This window comes from Cucumis sativus, chromosome 4 (assembly GCF_000004075.3).
Source record: "Cucumis sativus cultivar 9930 chromosome 4, Cucumber_9930_V3, whole genome shotgun sequence".
Classification (NCBI taxonomy): Eukaryota; Viridiplantae; Streptophyta; class Magnoliopsida; order Cucurbitales; family Cucurbitaceae; genus Cucumis; species Cucumis sativus.
This window is the reverse complement of record NC_026658.2, coordinates 19,535,369-19,552,640: the sequence shown is the minus strand read 5'-3', so window position 1 is coordinate 19,552,640 and position 17,272 is coordinate 19,535,369. Positions and strand designations below refer to the sequence as shown.

General features: G+C 33.8%; 1 protein-coding gene and 1 long non-coding RNA gene across 2 annotated transcripts; one reads left to right on the top strand and one right to left on the bottom strand.

Moving 5' to 3' along the window:
• The first annotated feature begins 556 nt into the window (after nt 1-556).
• LOC116403471 lies at nt 557-1,974 on the top strand. Its single transcript, XR_004216231.1, has 2 exons — nt 557-1,006; nt 1,433-1,974. It is a non-coding gene; the product is annotated as an uncharacterized LOC116403471 (long non-coding RNA).
• A 6,597-nt stretch (nt 1,975-8,571) lies between these two features.
• Nucleotides 8,572-16,153, bottom strand: LOC101221937 (Golgi SNAP receptor complex member 1-2). The gene is made up of 6 exons (XM_011655560.2): nt 15,916-16,153; nt 14,324-14,520; nt 9,671-9,760; nt 9,494-9,565; nt 8,918-9,047; nt 8,572-8,831 (listed from the first exon to the last, which is right to left on the bottom strand). The coding sequence occupies exons 1-6, from the start codon at nt 16,052-16,054 to the stop codon at nt 8,734-8,736; spliced, it is 726 nt and encodes a 241-aa protein (XP_011653862.1). The 5' UTR covers nt 16,055-16,153; the 3' UTR covers nt 8,572-8,733.
• Nucleotides 16,154-17,272: the final 1,119 nt, after the last annotated feature.

Below are 17,272 nucleotides of genomic sequence, written 5' to 3'. Positions count from 1 at the left end.
TATACTAGATTTGACCTTTATATAGTTTCATTTATAACTTTCTGCATACTTTGTATTTTATTTCTATACAATCTAAATGAAATTATAAAAAACGTGATCATGATGAATAAATTTCTATAAAACTTGGGAGAAATGTCTTATGAAATTGGATAGAAATCTGCAAATTTAAAATTTGAAGTTGCCTATTTATAATTTTGATTTGATTTAACCTAACAAACATCATTTAGTTTGTTTTATTTAACATAGAAAAAGAATTGGTATGTTTTAATTTGTTAATATATGTATTTATTTACAAAAATTATTTACATTTTAATTTAATTCAAAATATTTTATTAACAAACTTGAATATTTTTTTTGAAAAATAAAAGGAAAGTATAGATATAGTTTTTTCCATGTTACAAAAAAAAATGTATAGATTTTATTTTTCACATTTAGGTTTATTTTGTTTCACTATAACATTTTTCATTTACCAAAATGAAGATTTAATTTATTTCATTTGTTTATTATTTATAAACTCGTAAAATTTTCCAATTTTTTAAGTCTTCTTGAAGGAAATTGAACCTTTCAAGGAAGATTTTTGAAATTGTCTCATCTAGGGTTGAAACTTTGGTATTCTGCTTCTATGATAGGATCATAGACCATGATTGGTTTTTGAAAATAAGTTTTAATTTTGGGTCTCGACACAGATCGTTTTTCGGGAGTGACGACCTAAGAATATGTAGTAAAAGGAAGAGTAGATGACTTCCTATTTGATGAAGGAGAGGAAGAATGCCTCATTTGAACAACTTCATCGGAAGGATGGATGAGACTGGCCGAAGGCCTAAGTGAAGTAGAAGACTTTGTGGGAGATTCAATCTGTATGCCAGATGATCTTGATCTGGATCGGGTTACCATGGTGAACCCTAAATCCATAGTTTATTGATCTACACTCATGTGTGAGAGTGTAGAGTTTGAAGAAAAAAATTGATGATTGCTCTTTGAAGAGGTAGAGATTACTCTTCCTCAGGTACTTTCTCTTTCCGAACTCATTTTTCTTTGAAAGAGTTTTTAGAAAGGAGCGAGAGTTTAAGTTTAAAAGCATTCGACTTGAACATGTTTCTTTGAATATGAGATTTCTAAACAAATTATTTGAATGATGAGTTTATGAAAATATCTAAGTTAAAAAATATGTTTAACCAAGCATGACGCAAAACTGGCACCGAGTTGAAGAGCTCTAGTAGCTAAGTTGAGATTTAAGCTAGTAAACTTAAAAGCAAAGTGATAATGAGCATAAATGACCGTTATTATGACCCTTTTTAGTAGAATAATGAGAATTAAAACACCTAAGGGATACTCAGAATGCATAACTTATGTTGTAAAAGCATAAATACTTAGAAATAAGGCTTACATAAATGTAATTCTTGTTTTACGTGTTTACCATGTCTAAATGCAGGACAAGTAGGAAAAAGCAAAAAGGAGCAAGTCGGATGAGACATCCCGCGTAAAGACAAGAAGATGGATCACGCCAAGCAGCTAACAACCTCAAGCGATGAACCTAAACATCACGCGAGGAAAGCTTCATAAAAGACAAAAATGGTAATTGAAATAATGTGACTTCACAGGGGTGGATTACGACGCTGGCACATTAAGAGGAACAAAGTTTTCCCACCTAAAATAAGCATTGCATCTACACCAAGAAGGGGAGGGGGGAGTGGCCTGAATAGGCTTGGAGCCTGAAGAGGCCATAGAGAGAGAGACTCAAGTGACCAGAGAAAATCACATAGAGAGAGAGAGTTCGAATAAAACGCTCGGAGATTAAACGACCATGATACTTGGAAAGATTATTTGTTGTTTATCTCTTAGCTTGTAATGTTACGTTCCATTGTTTTGTCTTTCCATTTTGTTATTTCATTGTAATACATGTATCATCCATATTATACACTGGCCAAAGGCCTATATTATTTGTACATAAATTGCATGTTTATGCCTTTTTAATCTTCTATTTTTTAACATCTCACCCATCTTCGTGCTATTAACTGAAAGAGTGTGATAAGTTCTTGATAAGGAGTCCAAGTTATAATTCTTGTCACGTTAGTTGAGCTATATTCATCACTTGGTTAGTGTCAATCATTAACTACTCGAGAGGGCAAGTAGAAAGAATAGGGCTAGTGCGCGGAAGGAGTAATTTGGAGACAAATTTCACCTTGGTGAGGTAACTTCCAACATTTTTATCCTGAAAGGTGAAAAAGTGCGAACAATAGGTGCTGAGAGGTAACCATCCTTAAACGAGAAACTCTATAAGTATTATAAGTCAAGTTCTCTAGGTATAATTTGCCTAAGCAAGCATAGTCATTTTTACTTCGAAAGGCAAACAAGTGTGACGTTTAAACACTTCGAGAGAAGGTCGCCTTAATCATGTGTCCATTATGCAATTATAGCATGTTAAGGTTATCACAAAATCTAAGCAATTGATAGCACGTATAGTTTCCTTCAACTTCCATTTGCATACAAGTTAGATCATTTCACTCTCCCCTAGCTTAATTTACTCTATGTGTATGAGTCTCGAGCTATAAATAGTTAGTTATAGTTAGCATCACATTATGTAATAAACTAGTTAATGACTTTAGAGTTGTGTAGATAAAACTTTGAACTCATTCATGTCTATGTAAGACTCGTTTTAAACAGGTTGGCCATAGAATGGATGAATATAAAGATACTTTATAAAGATTTGTTCATTCTCCGAGTTTTAGATGTTTTCTTTTCAGCATTGTTTATGTTCTTAAAAGAGTTGGTTAAAAGTTTAGGTTAAGCATAATTGATAGGTATGGTTAGAAGGAGAACGATGTCGATCAGCTTCATTTAACCAACTTGGGCCTAGTGAGGAGGTGCTTTGGTATGAGGTGTGACAATTATTGATTAACAGGAACAAAACATTGTATCCAACAGTCAGATCTGGATTCCAAAATAATTGATTCTGAAGCATTTGACTCCTCACAATCTGATATCCTCATTAAAGAATGTGCACTTTTTAGAACCAAATTTGCTCTAAAAAAGCTATTTATTTGCTTGCTCTCAATAATAATTTTGAACTTACTATGGTTCGGTTAAATCATACTTTATCAAAATCTTGTGGTTGGTATTTGCTTTCATTGTTCTACAAGAAAAGTGGTATGTGGGTGGTCCGAAAATTCACAAGTACCCACCAATGTGTTATTGATATTGTCAAAGATGACCATAAACAAGCAACATCTTGGATGGTTGGTGAGTGTACAAAGTTCTTTTTTAAATTAAATGACAAAGCTCCATCTTGTCCATGCGATGTTATTAGCTGTATGAAAAGGCATCACGGTGTGAATATAAGTTACGTCAAGGCGTAGAGAGGCCATAAGATTGCTTTGAGTTCTATTAGGGGTACTCTTGAGTCATCATATGCTCTTTTGTCAGCATTCTCATGTGCACTGATTGGTAAAAAACCCAAGTACTTTAGTTTTCCAAATACAATGTAATTTATATATGGTACATTTTGAATTGATAAGACATGTACTTTTGACTTTATTCATGTCAAGAACATATACATTGATAACTTGTAAAAATACAAGTTATTATAGCATTTTATGTAAAATAATGAAGTCTTATCGCATAAGATTGAAATAAAACGCAGGGAAGAAAACACGAGAAAAAGTAGAATAATTGATTAATTTATGTATTGCAGATTGCAAAAGAATTTTATCCCTCGTTTATATCACGTTTTACTTGTCTTATCTTAGCATTTAGGCAAAAATAAGTATGGCAAAAGAACGCTAGGCGAGAAGACACGTGCAACCTGTAAGGCAACAATCACAACAAGTTAGGTGATCTGAAGCACTGGCAGACAAAGTTGGTTGGCGCAAATGTCAGAAAAATGACAAAAGGATGTTTGTGCAACATCAATGCAGCTTTATCAAAATAATTAATTAGGCGTGGAATGTCCGGCCACATCAGTTCTTGTCTATAAATGGAGGCGTTTACTTTAGAATCAGTGTGCAAAAATTGGATCTGGGAGAGCAAGCTCATTTTTTCCTTCATCCTTTCTGTCTTAAAGTTTTAGGTGAAAGCTTAGAACAAGAGAGAGAGATTTCCCCCATCGTTCTAGGTTTTCCTTCTAAACTAGATCGTGGTGTGAATCTACTCCTTAAAACATTTATTTCAAAAGTAAGATTTATAAGACACTTATTCAATAAAAATTTCGACAACACCTCCGTAAAATAAGGGGTAGCCAAACCTGAAAAGGAAGATATTTTTACTTCAATACGTATAAAACCAAACTTCAAATACTACAACACAACAAGTGTATCTCAACACACACATTCAGAAGGTTTCAGAGTTTCAAGTAGAGTTAAAGTTCAAATTAGGTATTACATACAAAAAGATTTCAATCTAATGCGGGATCCTTCAGAACTCGAGTTGTAAACCCTGAACCTTGGAGGAACACCTAAGTCATTTGGAGTAATTTGAAGTTTAAGTTAAGGCCAAAAAGCTAAAGGGATGGAATTCTCATAGCAAAAGTGTGTGAAGGCCAGACAAAAGAAAATTCAACTTGAAACACATACAAAATTCAGAGAAAACATCTAAACATGCTTCTATGGAGGAGAAGAACACCACAAAATCTTTCTCATTATTCTCAATATAAAAATCAACAGAAAGTTTGTGAGCTTCTGTGAATTTTTGTTTGGTGAAAGGAAAACTTAGTTTTCTTAAAGATTTTCTTCTTGCAAAGAAATTGAAAAAAATAAATACAAAGAGCTTGTTAAGATTTGTATCTTAACCATATATCTTAAGAGAGATGGAGGAAAACTTATCAAATAACTCTCTCCCTCTCCATCACGTAGAATAACTCACTTGTTAATAAATATATATTAATAAAATAAATTAATATAAATTTAATACATATAATATAAACTTTATATTATATCATATATAATATAGCTAATGGTTTAGAACGCTCATATGATCCATAGTTCTAATATGAATCGAATCCACATTAATTTTAACCTATAGTTTATTTATGAATCTCATTCATTTTATTATTATTATTTGAATCATATTCAAAAATTAACTTCTCTCATAAAAACTTTATATTATAATGTATCAAATACATTATATTAACGGTATCTTATACAATTTATTCTCTTTAATTAATTTGAACAATTCAAATTAAACCAAAATAAATTTGATTCTCATTTATTCTTATTGAGCTAAGAAGGGGACCTACAGATTGAAGCTCCAATGATGTGTGATTAATTAATTAAACTCTTTAATTTAATTAATCCATATTCATTAACTATCAGTTATTTCACTAAAAACCAATAGTTGCACTCTTCTTACTATAGATATATTTTTGTGTTCATTAGATATAACCAATCAACAGTGCAATTACCCTTCACAAATTGCTCGTAAGTACAACTAGGCCAAAAATTATTGTTTTACCCCTATAGTTACATCTAACCCCTTAAGTACCACCAATTCCTATAATGAACAATAATTATAGTCTCACTATAACTTAACTCCTCTCAGGTCAAGAGAGAGTATGACACCACATTGTTCAAGCCTTGGAATCATCCCTTAAGAGAGCATTTTTTCTACCTACTCTATCTATAGAGAAAGAGTGAATTCCTTCTTGTGTAGTCGTGTTCCCAGCTCCCTAATAGACGAATCCCCAAAATGGTAGGCCACTCTCACCCATGTAAATCAAATGACTGCCTTCATAGGCAGGAGTTCATAACTCACTTAGGATTCAGGTCAAGTCATCTATGGTCATCTTGGTGAAATGTAGTCTCAACTAGTAATGGTGTTAATAAGAGAGACTATTCATTTCATGGTCTGGTCTTATACAAAATCTTTGTATAGAATACCTCTGCTTTAATGTCTCGACATGAATGATTAAAAAAAATCATTTGTAGCACTTAAAACAATTGTAACAACTACAAAGTAGGTCGTATTCGTAGTGTCACCAGAAAAAGCTATCCAACCTTATCCATCTACTACATACCATTTAGGTTATTACTTAAACATGATCCACTTATATGTCTCCACATACATGTTTAGGTTACAAAAGATAACCTTGGATGTTAATTTATTGGTTTTTTGGGTTAATGCAACTAAATGTCAAATAAAATAAAATATTTTATTTTATTAGATAAATAAAATGTTTATAATATATACAATTAAAAACTACAAGACTACAAAATTTAGGGCATCAACCCAACAAAGGTGTCATGATTTAATAGGAAAAGAAGGAAATTTTGGCTAAGTGTTGAGCATTTAGCATTTAGAGGTTAACATGGGCGGTAAGGAAGGGCGAAAGATTGGAAATAACCTCTAAATGGGTGTCATTAGGCGTTTAAGGCATGGGTTAGGCATTTTAGGCGACCAAAAAGGGAGTAGATAACCTCTAGGTGTTTAAACAAGATTTGAAAGGCAAGCTTGCGTTGTGAATGTGTGGCTGACAAGGGTAAGAAAAACCTCTAAGTGTGCTTGACGAAATCGCTTTGCTAGGCGAGAAAGAAGGATTATAAAGGTTAACATAGACATTTTGGTTAGGCAGCCAAGGACCCTGCGAGAAGACTTTGTGAGATTAGCCATGCATTTTGGACAACTATGTGGCATGTTTATGGCAATCAATTTAAGAAATAATCCAAGTGTCTTAGCCATATTGACATGTATTTAGAGGTGGAAAGGTAGTAGGTGGTGTCTTAAGAAGGATTAATGATAGATTTAAGCAAGAATGAGATGTTAAGTTACTTTCATGCAAGGGCTTCTATAAATAGCTAACTTAAGCAAGGAGTTTCTCATAACCCACTAGTGAAAAATCATTAAAATTGGTCTTGAAAGTTCATAAATTGTGTCTAGTTTATAAATGAGGGCTTCTATATGTTTTGGATTTAAGAAGGTTTGCGTTTTGATCAAGAGAAGGCGAGAAGGTTATTTCTCTAATGAACATGGGCAAGGTGCATTCTAAGAGGGCTACATGACTCATTTTTTAAAATTAGATTCTAAAATTTTGAGGTAAGAAATTTAACTCAATTTAGAGAAACTTTGTAGAAGTAAGTGTTGTAAAAATAGTTATGTATTTTAAGTTATGATTTTTTAAATTCAAGCCATGTATTTTGGATGAAAAATGAGGTTTTGTGCAAAAGGGGGTTGGTTGAATGACAAAGTAAGTTTTGGCAAGACAAGTATGCATTTTGAGGTCATAGAGGTTATTCTAAGCTAGGATTGACATTGGATGCACAACATGTATGCGAGATGCGTGCGACCAAGGGGGCACGCGAGGAAGGCTGTGGGATGTCAGACACGCGGCCGTGTGAGGCGTGCGACATGCCTGTGTGAGATTACAATTGCTTTTAGGTTTAAGCTTCCTCATTATGATTTATTTTTTACAATTACTTTAAATTGTACCTTATCCTAGTAATACTATGAATACGACCCACTTTGTATTTAATACAAACGCAGTGATCCAACGCGTTCATATAGGTGACATGTGAGTGAAAGTATTCTATGCAATGAGTTTGCATCAGATCAAACCACAAAATAATAACCACTAGTGTAATTGCGTTGACTAGTTAGGTTTATATTTCTAAAGAAAAACCTATATGACTTAATCTTAATTCTGAGTGTATTATGAACTCATGTGTATGAGAAATTATATTTTGATTTGTATGGGTGAGAGTGACCAGATCACCAATTCAAAATGTTTACCATTTTGGGTATACGAGTGGGGAACTAAAACATATTATTGTTGTTGATTTAGAGTAAGTCGATAAGTATTTCCTTAAATGGTAACTTCAAGAATTGAATAAAGAACTCTACCCTCTCACTGGTCCAAGAGAAATTTATGTTTAATAATTAGACCGCAAACATGTTTAGTAGAGGAACAATGATACATTAAGGATTTAGTGTGTTTTTATAGTCAAATACATTTTTTAATTGACTAATTATTGTTTTAATATGATTTGGGTTGGTGAAAAAATTTTGCACAAAATTTGGATCAACGAGAATAGTATTTTTTTTTTCATGTTTTTCTAAAGTCAGTGGTATTTATGAACTTTTTTAATGGTTCAAAAAAAAAATTAAATAAAACTCTAAAGGTTTCTATTTAAACAATTTTTTAAGCTTTAAAAGCGTTTTTTTTTTAAATATGGTTCCATTAAAGAAAGGAGAATATGGTGTGAAAATGGAATTGGAGGCGATGTTCAAAATGTGTGCTTCCTTCGGATAGAAGTGAAACATTGAAGAAGACATAGTGTATTCTATCTGCCAATCTGGGAAATTTGGCTTGAGCTTATGGGTTTACTTTTAGCACTAGGAAAGCCATGCTAGGATATATGGAAAAGGATTGTAATTCGAAATGTACGTCTGATTCGATTTATATTCTCTATTACATTTTCTCCCAACTGTTTTCAAACCCTCTTTCTTACTATTTTCACATTTTACAATTTTATTACAACACCAATTTTAATATTTTAATGTTGTTGATGCTTAGTAATTCCGATTATATTCTATCTCCCAAATAAGCTCTACGAGCACGTGTAGGCTTCAAAGTTTCACCTCCAATTGGAAATGGCAAAATGGTGGCATTATTGAACGTAAGAAAGACATTCGAATTTAATGGCACAAGAAACACTATAAATCTTTAATCTCCATGTCGCTTACTTCAGAGAGAGAGAAAAGTTACAAAACCAAAACTCCAAATTTTCAAATTCGCACCTTTTCTAATCATTTTGAGAGCCAATAGATAATGAGAAACAAGGTACATGCTGCAATGACTCCAGACAAAATAATTGTGTCCCTTGACCGCCTTCTTCTAATTGAACCTGATTATGTTATCACAAACGAACTATGGTTAGCCCAAACGGACCAGAAACAATAGTGACTCACTTTACCAATGTTTGTAGATTACCTAGAAGGCCACGTATAACTGGGAATTTGTCACTTAGAACTTTCACTTTTCCTTGAACATCTCCAAACAAGGCCCTTTGGTTCCCCAAGACTGCCCTTGTAGTTTGGGCTTGACTTATTACTTCGTCCATCTACAGAAAGACATTAAAAGGGAAAGGAAAAAAATGAACTGCGGCAAAACATCGAAATCCATGAGTTAAAAGGCTATTTAATATAAAATCATAATGCTAAACTGCATATCAAAACCCCCTTTCTACATTCCATGGTTAAAGGTACTCAGCAGTATTGGTTTTTTTTGCTAGACGTGCAAAAAGCACTCATATATGCAAGGAGGAAAGTGTTTGAGAGAAGGGTTTTAGTTTAGTACACTAATCCAGAAAAAGAGAACTAATTTTATTTATCAGTTAATATTTATCTTTCAACATATCAGTGATTTTTGCACGTCTAGCAAACAAATCAATGCTCCCGAGTCTACCTCTACATTCTCACGTGTTGCTTTAAATAAAACATTCTGCTTCAAAAAGAGAGTAAATTGAAGGAGGAGACTAGATCAACAATAAATTTTATTGAGGCTTACATGAGCAATACTTCCATGAATAGCAGCTCTTTCTCTCAGTAATTGCACCCTGGGAGACATGGTTCCAGGTGACTGTATGAAACAAATTGGGTAAGGGTTATTTTTTAAAATGCATTGAATATACATCTGTAAACATATTCAATGTAACAACATCAACCCAGGGGTGGTCGTGCTAACCTTATACTCGTTGATGTCATCCCTAACAGAACTCAAAAGTTCTGCATGTTCCCTCATTGAATTAATGTTTCCTTTGATACGCTTGAATTCCTGAAGCATATAGATTTCTTTTATTCTTTATTATTTCAATGTTGTTGAATAAAGCATTTATAACAAAGAAGTAGAAAGGTCAAGGTGGATCTTTAGATCATTAAAGCAAATGACGTATGCAATTTCAAGTTTCAATCAGAAACTATAAGCCACAGAAGAACCATGAGGTCAAATCATTGCCTTACCACATTTTTTCATAGATGCTTCTCTTGTATAGTAAGCATTAGTCTTATTTCATTTTATCAATTAAGAGGCTCGTTTCCATTTCAAAAAATATTTAAAGTTCACAAATCCATTATAAATTCACTTCAATATTTCATGACTATGAGCTATGAATGTACACGAAATATTTTGGATGATAAGGTGATGAGAGTATTCCTTTTCATGGATGGGCTAAAATCCTTTAGTCTAGCACGATGACATGGCATTCGCTCGAAATTTCTATAAGACATACATTCATCTTCTCTCCTCGTTCTTAACCCTTTTGTAACCATGAACTTTTTCATGTAACACATTGATATTAGGAGGAGGATGTGAATGAACTGATATCATGTCTGAATGAGAGGGATCTTGAGGACATGAAAGTATGGTTAAGAAAAGCCTAAAAGAATTGGAAATTACTATCTATACAGCTATACCAACAAAGTGTCTCTTCCATTTTGGTGGCACAATCATAAGAACTCTAAAGTTAAGTGTACTTAGCTTAAAGCAATTCTATGTTATGTGACCTCCTGTGAATTTTCCTAGGATGCATGTGACAACGCATGCTGAAAGAATCCATGATGGTTTGTGGGGACAACTTTCACTCATAGAAGCATTCAAGACAAGTAAGGATGATATTGCCGGAAATTCCATAGTAAAAACAAAAAGACAAAAGCCATCGACAACACATAAAGACTAAGCTGGGAAGACAAAGGCATTCTAACCTAAGCATAAATCTTGAATAGAAAAATCTGCATAAAACTTGGGCTTAGAGCACCAAGAAGAAGCAGTAATCCTAGCGATTTCAAAACGATCCCTCCATACAAGTGGTTTATCTTGGAAGAGTCTGATTCCTTTCTAACCAAATTTCAGCAAGGATTGCTTTGACCGCATTTGACAACAACAGTTGAGGCTTTGGCTTTAAAGATGTTTCAACCTTCTTATATATAGACAGATAGGTAAGATAAAGTAGTAAAATGACCCCCTAGTATTTGAGGTACCTAGAAGCCCTTTTAAGTGAGAATCAATTAAAGTATTAATTGCCCAAGGGTAAAAGCTCATTTGGTTCTGATTTTCAGTATGAATACAGGAAAACTATTAATTGCCTGTCTTAAGACTTGATACCTTAACAATGTGTTAGGACCCCTAACAAGAATTATCTCAAGAACAAAAGATGAACTCAAGAACAATTAAAAACAATCAAATATGAAAATATATGAAATATATGCTAGAATACTATAAGAACAAGTAACAAAGTAACCCCTAGCCTTTTGAGAGGGATAGACTCTCCCAAATTCCCTTGCAAGGAAATCCCACTACAAAATTCTTTACCCCTTTCCCTCCAAAAAGACCTAACTAACTTATTAGCTATTTACTAATATGCCCCCAACTAATAACCATATTAATTTTCTACTAATACTCCTTTATTCCATAACTAGGGATCTTACACAATGTTCCTTCTTTGTCTAAAAGAAGACGACATTCATTGCTAAAATGAAGAAAAAAGACTAACCCTCGAAGTTTAACAATGTTCCCAATTACTCTGATAACATTTCTGTCATTATCTGCCCTTGAAACACGCCTTGCCTTGTCTAGTTAAACAATAGGTTTGCTTGCAAGAGATATAAACAATGTAGAGGGAAAGCATATCCTATCTCTTTTCTGTCCTCTTCACTTCTTTTTGTTTCTTCCTTTATTCTTCCTTTTTTCTGCTCACTCTTCTTTATTTCGTTTTTTACTACATTCATTCAATAAAAAAATTAACATAACCCAATCCTCAAGGTCAAGTCTAACACCCTAAAAATTTGACTTTTAGCCTAAAAAATTTGGTACTATATGGGTTGAGTGACTATCAGTTAATTGACTATAATCACCAACAGTAGCGGTGTGTGGTGAACAACAGTTGCACCCAACATGATGAAGGAGGGCATAAGCATAAGCACAAGCACCGTGCAGCAGCCAAATGGACAGGGTGTCTACTACGTAGATAAAAATCACATTAGAACCCCCAAATATATTGAAATACAAAAAATAAAAGAAGGCAAGACCTGTCAATGAATTTGAGATACCTATCTTATTCATTCATTGAGTGATAAACATGCATGATCTAACTTTGGAGCATGTAAGGCAAGTTGTATCTCAAGTAGTTGCATTTGATTGTTTGCCCACTCTTTATAAAGACGACCCCGATTTTGGTCAAATTTGGTCTCTTTGTGTTGATCATGTCAATTGTAATGACTTCCATCTAACTAACGATTTTCTCTTTAAGAATAATCTTCTTTGCATCCCTAGAACATCTCTTCGTGAAGCCTAAATTAAAGAGTTTCATAGCAATGGTCTTGCAGGGCATTTTGGCATAGACAAAACTTACCAGTTATTGAGTGCTAGGTTTCATTGGCCTCAACTCCGCCGAGACATTACAAAGACTGGTAAGCACTGTTTTACGTGCAAAACTGTCGAAGGACAGCAGCAGAATACCAAACTGTATACACCTTCACCTATTCCCGAAGGCATTTGGGAAGACTTGTCCATGGATTTTATTCTAGGCCTTCCAAAAACACAAAGGGGGTATGATTTTGTCCTTGTTATTGTTGATCAATTTAGCAAAATATCTCAGTTCTTGCCTTGTAGGAAAACATCGGATGCCGTTTAAAGAAGTGGTACGGTTGCATGGAATCCCCAAGTCCATAGTTTCCGACCGTGACATCAAGTTCCTAAGTCACTTTTGGAAGACACTTTGGAAAAAATTCAACACAACTCTCAAGTTTAGCACCACTAGTCACCCCCAAACCGATGGGCAAACCAAGGTTACAAATAGGATGCTTGCCAATCTCATAAAATGCATTGGAGGTGATTAACCTAAGATATGGGACCTTGTCCTAGCCCAAGCAGAATTTGCGTACAATCATATGAAAAACCGAACAACAGGGAAGTCACCATTTGAAATCGTGTATACTAAGTTACCTAAACTAACTATGATCTTACTAACATACCTTCTAATGTTGATCTTAGCTCCCAAGCTGAAAATATGGCAAAAAGAATAACAAAGCTCCATAAAGACGTAACCACCCAAATTGAAAAGATGAACCAAGCATACAAAACTCAAGCCGATAAACATCAAAGATTTAAAGAATTCAAGGAAGGAGATCTAGTAATGATACACCTTCGAAAGGCAAGACTACCGGCTGGAAAATACAGCAAAATACAGCCAAAGAAGATAGGACCGTATCCAATAATCAAGAGATTTGGAGATAATGCATACAAGATTGATCTCCCTGATCATACACATCAATCCTATCTTCAATGTGGCGGATATATTCGAGTATTTCCCTCCCGACCAGCTACGTCTTTCAACCTAAAACTCAAGGACGAGTTTGCTCTTCTTAAGGGGGAGGAATGTGATGTATTATGCTCCCTATGCTCACTGTGTTGTTAGTAATTAGTTGACTGTTGGTTTTATATTCCCTTGATATCTTAGAAGCTGTAATGTTTTATAATTTCCTGATATTTTATTGACTATTGGGTTTAGTATAAAAACCCCTAGTTTGTCATTTTATGAGAATAATAGAAAATTTTCCAGAACAAAGACTTCAGTCTTCTTTACGTGTTTCTGCTGTAATGTTCTATATTTTCCTGATATATTAGTTGACTATTGGGTTTAGTATAAAAATCCCTAGTTCGTCATTTTACGAGAATAATAGAAAATTTTCCAAAACAAAGACTTTAGCCTTCTTTACGTGTTTCTGTCTAATAATTCAGACACACACCACAGTGTTACCACTAGGCTAACTACTGGCACTGAAATTGTTTCAGTTTTTTCATATATATTATATAAAGAACATTTCAGTTTTTTCATATATATTATATAAAGAACATAAAGTTGAAAGTCATTCGCCCCCAGCCTATACTAAATCCACAGGTGACCACAACTCTTACTACCCAAAATTTCAGCTAGTTCTCCAAGGTGGATGGGAATTGATGGTAAAGGACGTCAAGTGATTTCAGGATCATCTTGTGCTCTTGCAGCCCATGGGATAAAATCAAAATGTCCAGAGCAAATGAAGTCAAGCCAGCTTCAAGCCAAGAACATTTCTAAATCTGATCTAATATGTGAAGGAAGCCCAATAGGGATAAGGGAAGAACCACCAGCTGGCCTCAACAAGGATTGATGAAAAACCAAATATATACCAGCAAAGTAGTCAATGAAAGACAATTAGGTTGAAGCAAATAATTTGGAACAACAAATCATCAATACTCGTTAGGCTCTTTTTTATTATTACAATTTTTAATGCACTCATTAGGCTTTTGATCATACAAAAGTATCAACAATAAAGAAATAAAAACAGAAAAAAAAACCAGAACCTGTGTAAACTCATGGAGGATATCCCTGTGTCTTGCTAGTTTTTGATTTATGGAGGTAGCTGGTGTTGCAGATGCAGCACATCGACTCATTGAATCATTAACATCCAACAATTTCTCAAGTAAAGACTGGATTTCCATTTCCATAGACTTCCATGATCTGTTGGAACCAACAGACGGTGAACCAGAATCCACATAGCCTGATTACAAGAACAGAAACTATCATCATATAATCTCGACAACGTACAAAGACTACTTCGCTACTGTATAAGACAGTATATGTAATCAAGCCATATTTCATTTGGGCTATGAAAAAGGAAAAAGATTTTGAAGCTATCTGCCTACAAAACGTGTAGAAAAAATATGTTACTCCAATAGCATATAGACATATGGATATATATAATATATATATAGGGATAATAGCAAATATAGCAATTAGATTCAAAATATAAGCATATATAATAATATTTTTTAAAAAAATTGTAAATATAGCAAAATCATGTTGCAAATATTGGTCTATCACTAACAAATAAACCATGTTGCAAATATTGGTCTATCACTAATAGACCATAAGAATCAGCGATATAAGTCTATCACCGATAGACTTTGGTATATTTGCAATTTTTTAAAATATTGCTATATGCTTAATTATTATTACTAAAATTGCAACTCATTATAATTACCCACACACATATATATACATATATTTGTACTTCTAGTCGTAGTTTCTGCACTACTTTGATCAAGCTTAATAATATAAGTCTGGTATATATATATTTCGAACTTATATCAATTAAGCTTGATCAAAGTAGTGCAGAAACTACAACTAGAAGTAAAAAAGATTTGTTTAGCGGTGTTTAAGGTGCATATAAAGATTAGGGTTGTAGATATTCTTTTATTAATTTAAAAAATTAGATATTTTCTCGACCAATTTATAAGCTTTAAGGCCGATATGATGTAAATTAAGAACATAAGTCAATTGACTTAACTTTATTTAGCAGTAGGAAACGAAGAACACGTATCAATGAATATGCTTTTGAAGCATTGGGGGCATAAGACATATATGAAATCTTTATCCATGAACATCCAAAAATTCAGTCAATCAGAGGGAGGGGGATAATAAATTTCTTAAAAAGGGAAAAGGGAAACAAGTAAGTTGTAATGCAAAATCGATGCCAAAGTTTCAAAACAATCTGAGAAGTGAATATAAAGCCCCAATGTGATCAGAAGTGTTTTCGGAAAAATCATTTACATCGTAAGTATTCAACATCAGATAACAGACAAATGAAAAAATCTTTGTGAATTTCTCAAGCTAGATCTTTGATTTGATTAGTTGTATATCGGTAATCTAAGAAAAGGAAATTAGAAAGCAAATCTAGAGTTATCCTTGACCATCTCACATAAACACTACTCTTCTTTAAAGTTCCACCAAACGGGAAGGGCCAATTCCATCCATCTCTGCACGATGAGAAATAGTAGCAACACTGAAATTGAAGCTTTACCCAGTACGAATTTGAATACAGCGATTGTAAAGCATGATGGGGTAAGGAATAAGAAGATAGTGAAATGAAGGAAAAAAGGTAGAGAAAACAAACCTCCTTGAGTGAATCTGGTACCGAGCTTTGCATAGGAGGAAAGCTTTACATCGAGATCGCCCTCGATCTTACGAGCTTCACGCCTCAGCTCCTCCCAACCGGACTCCTGCAACTCAAGGCTCTGATCCGTCATTGCCATCTACAAAATTCACACCCAAAACCCATTTTTGATTTAGTTATCACTATCGCAATGCTTAATTGGGCTCAAGCCGAATGCCCTTCCTTCTCCATACATGCCCAAAAATGACCGTGTCAAATATGTAAATAAATAATTATCACCTGCTTTAGGCCATGTTAACCCAACCATTATAAAAGTAACGTAGTGAAATTTCATTAATCCAGGAAAATTTTGTACGAATGGCCTCTACTTAGAGATCGGGATGAATATTGTTCAATTTTTCAAATTTTAATGAGTAATGGTCATATGGTGACGTCGACCACTTATGAGTTTTCATAATGACTCCATTTGCATGTTAGGCTTATTTGCTTAGAATATTTTCTCATTACTCGTCCTCAAATGGCACTCCTCGTTCTCGCCTAAGGAAATTTTGATAAACAGAGGTCATTTCTCTCTCATCACATTTTGCACATGTCCATTTTCTCTCTCATCTGTTCTTTCCAAACTCTCTCCCATTTGTTGGAATTTATGTTTTAAAACTCATATCTTATAGTTTAAATTATATTCTTTTCAATAAAGTGGTTATTGCGGACTTATTAGTGGAAATAGAATATTATAATCTTAAAGTCAATAAACTAAAATTCTGAAGCTATTTTAGTGTATATTTGAACTTTATGTAAAGACATAAGTGTGGATCAAGTTTGAGTATATAGCTCAAACAGTAGTACATGAATAAATGTTGGACACTCTATTCTGGAGACATATTATGGATGCAGCCTACTTTGTAATTAGTATAAACGATGTGATCCTAAATCGTTCATGTAGAGACATGGAAGCAGGATCTCCTACGTAAAGAGTTTACATAAGACTAGAACCACAAAAATAGTCACTTTTAAGTCCTTAACTTTATAAAACTAACTATTTCAATTATGACGACCTAGATAACTTAATCTTAATCTTGAGCTAATTAACTATGAACTTCTATTCACACGAAATTATCCTAAAATCTGCATAGGTGAGGGCGCCTCAACAGTACTGGCTCCATGTGCCTCCCATTTTAAGAGTAAGACCGGGTGGATAACTAGGGACATAAGGTGGAAGACGGAACTCACTCCTACACGTTTAGGTTGTTTCCTTAATGACTAAATTCAATCTTGAATAAGGGGGGCATCACCCTCTTATTTACTAAAGAGGGATTCGGTTTATGGTTGGACCTAAAACCAATTGTTCAATAGTGGA

Bases quoted from the DNA above. Each gene is read 5' to 3' on its own strand.
- LOC101221937 (XM_011655560.2), bottom strand. From the start codon at position 16,054: ATGGCAATGACGGATCAGAGCCTTGAGTTGCAGGAGTCCGGTTGGGAG. The intron at 9,566-9,670 runs GTTAGCACGACC...TGTTTCATACAG, and splicing joins ATGACATCAACGAGTATAAG to TCACCTGGAACCATGTCTCC. The intron at 9,048-9,493 runs GTAAGCCTCAAT...GTCTTTCTGTAG, and splicing joins TTCATGGAAGTATTGCTCAT to ATGGACGAAGTAATAAGTCA.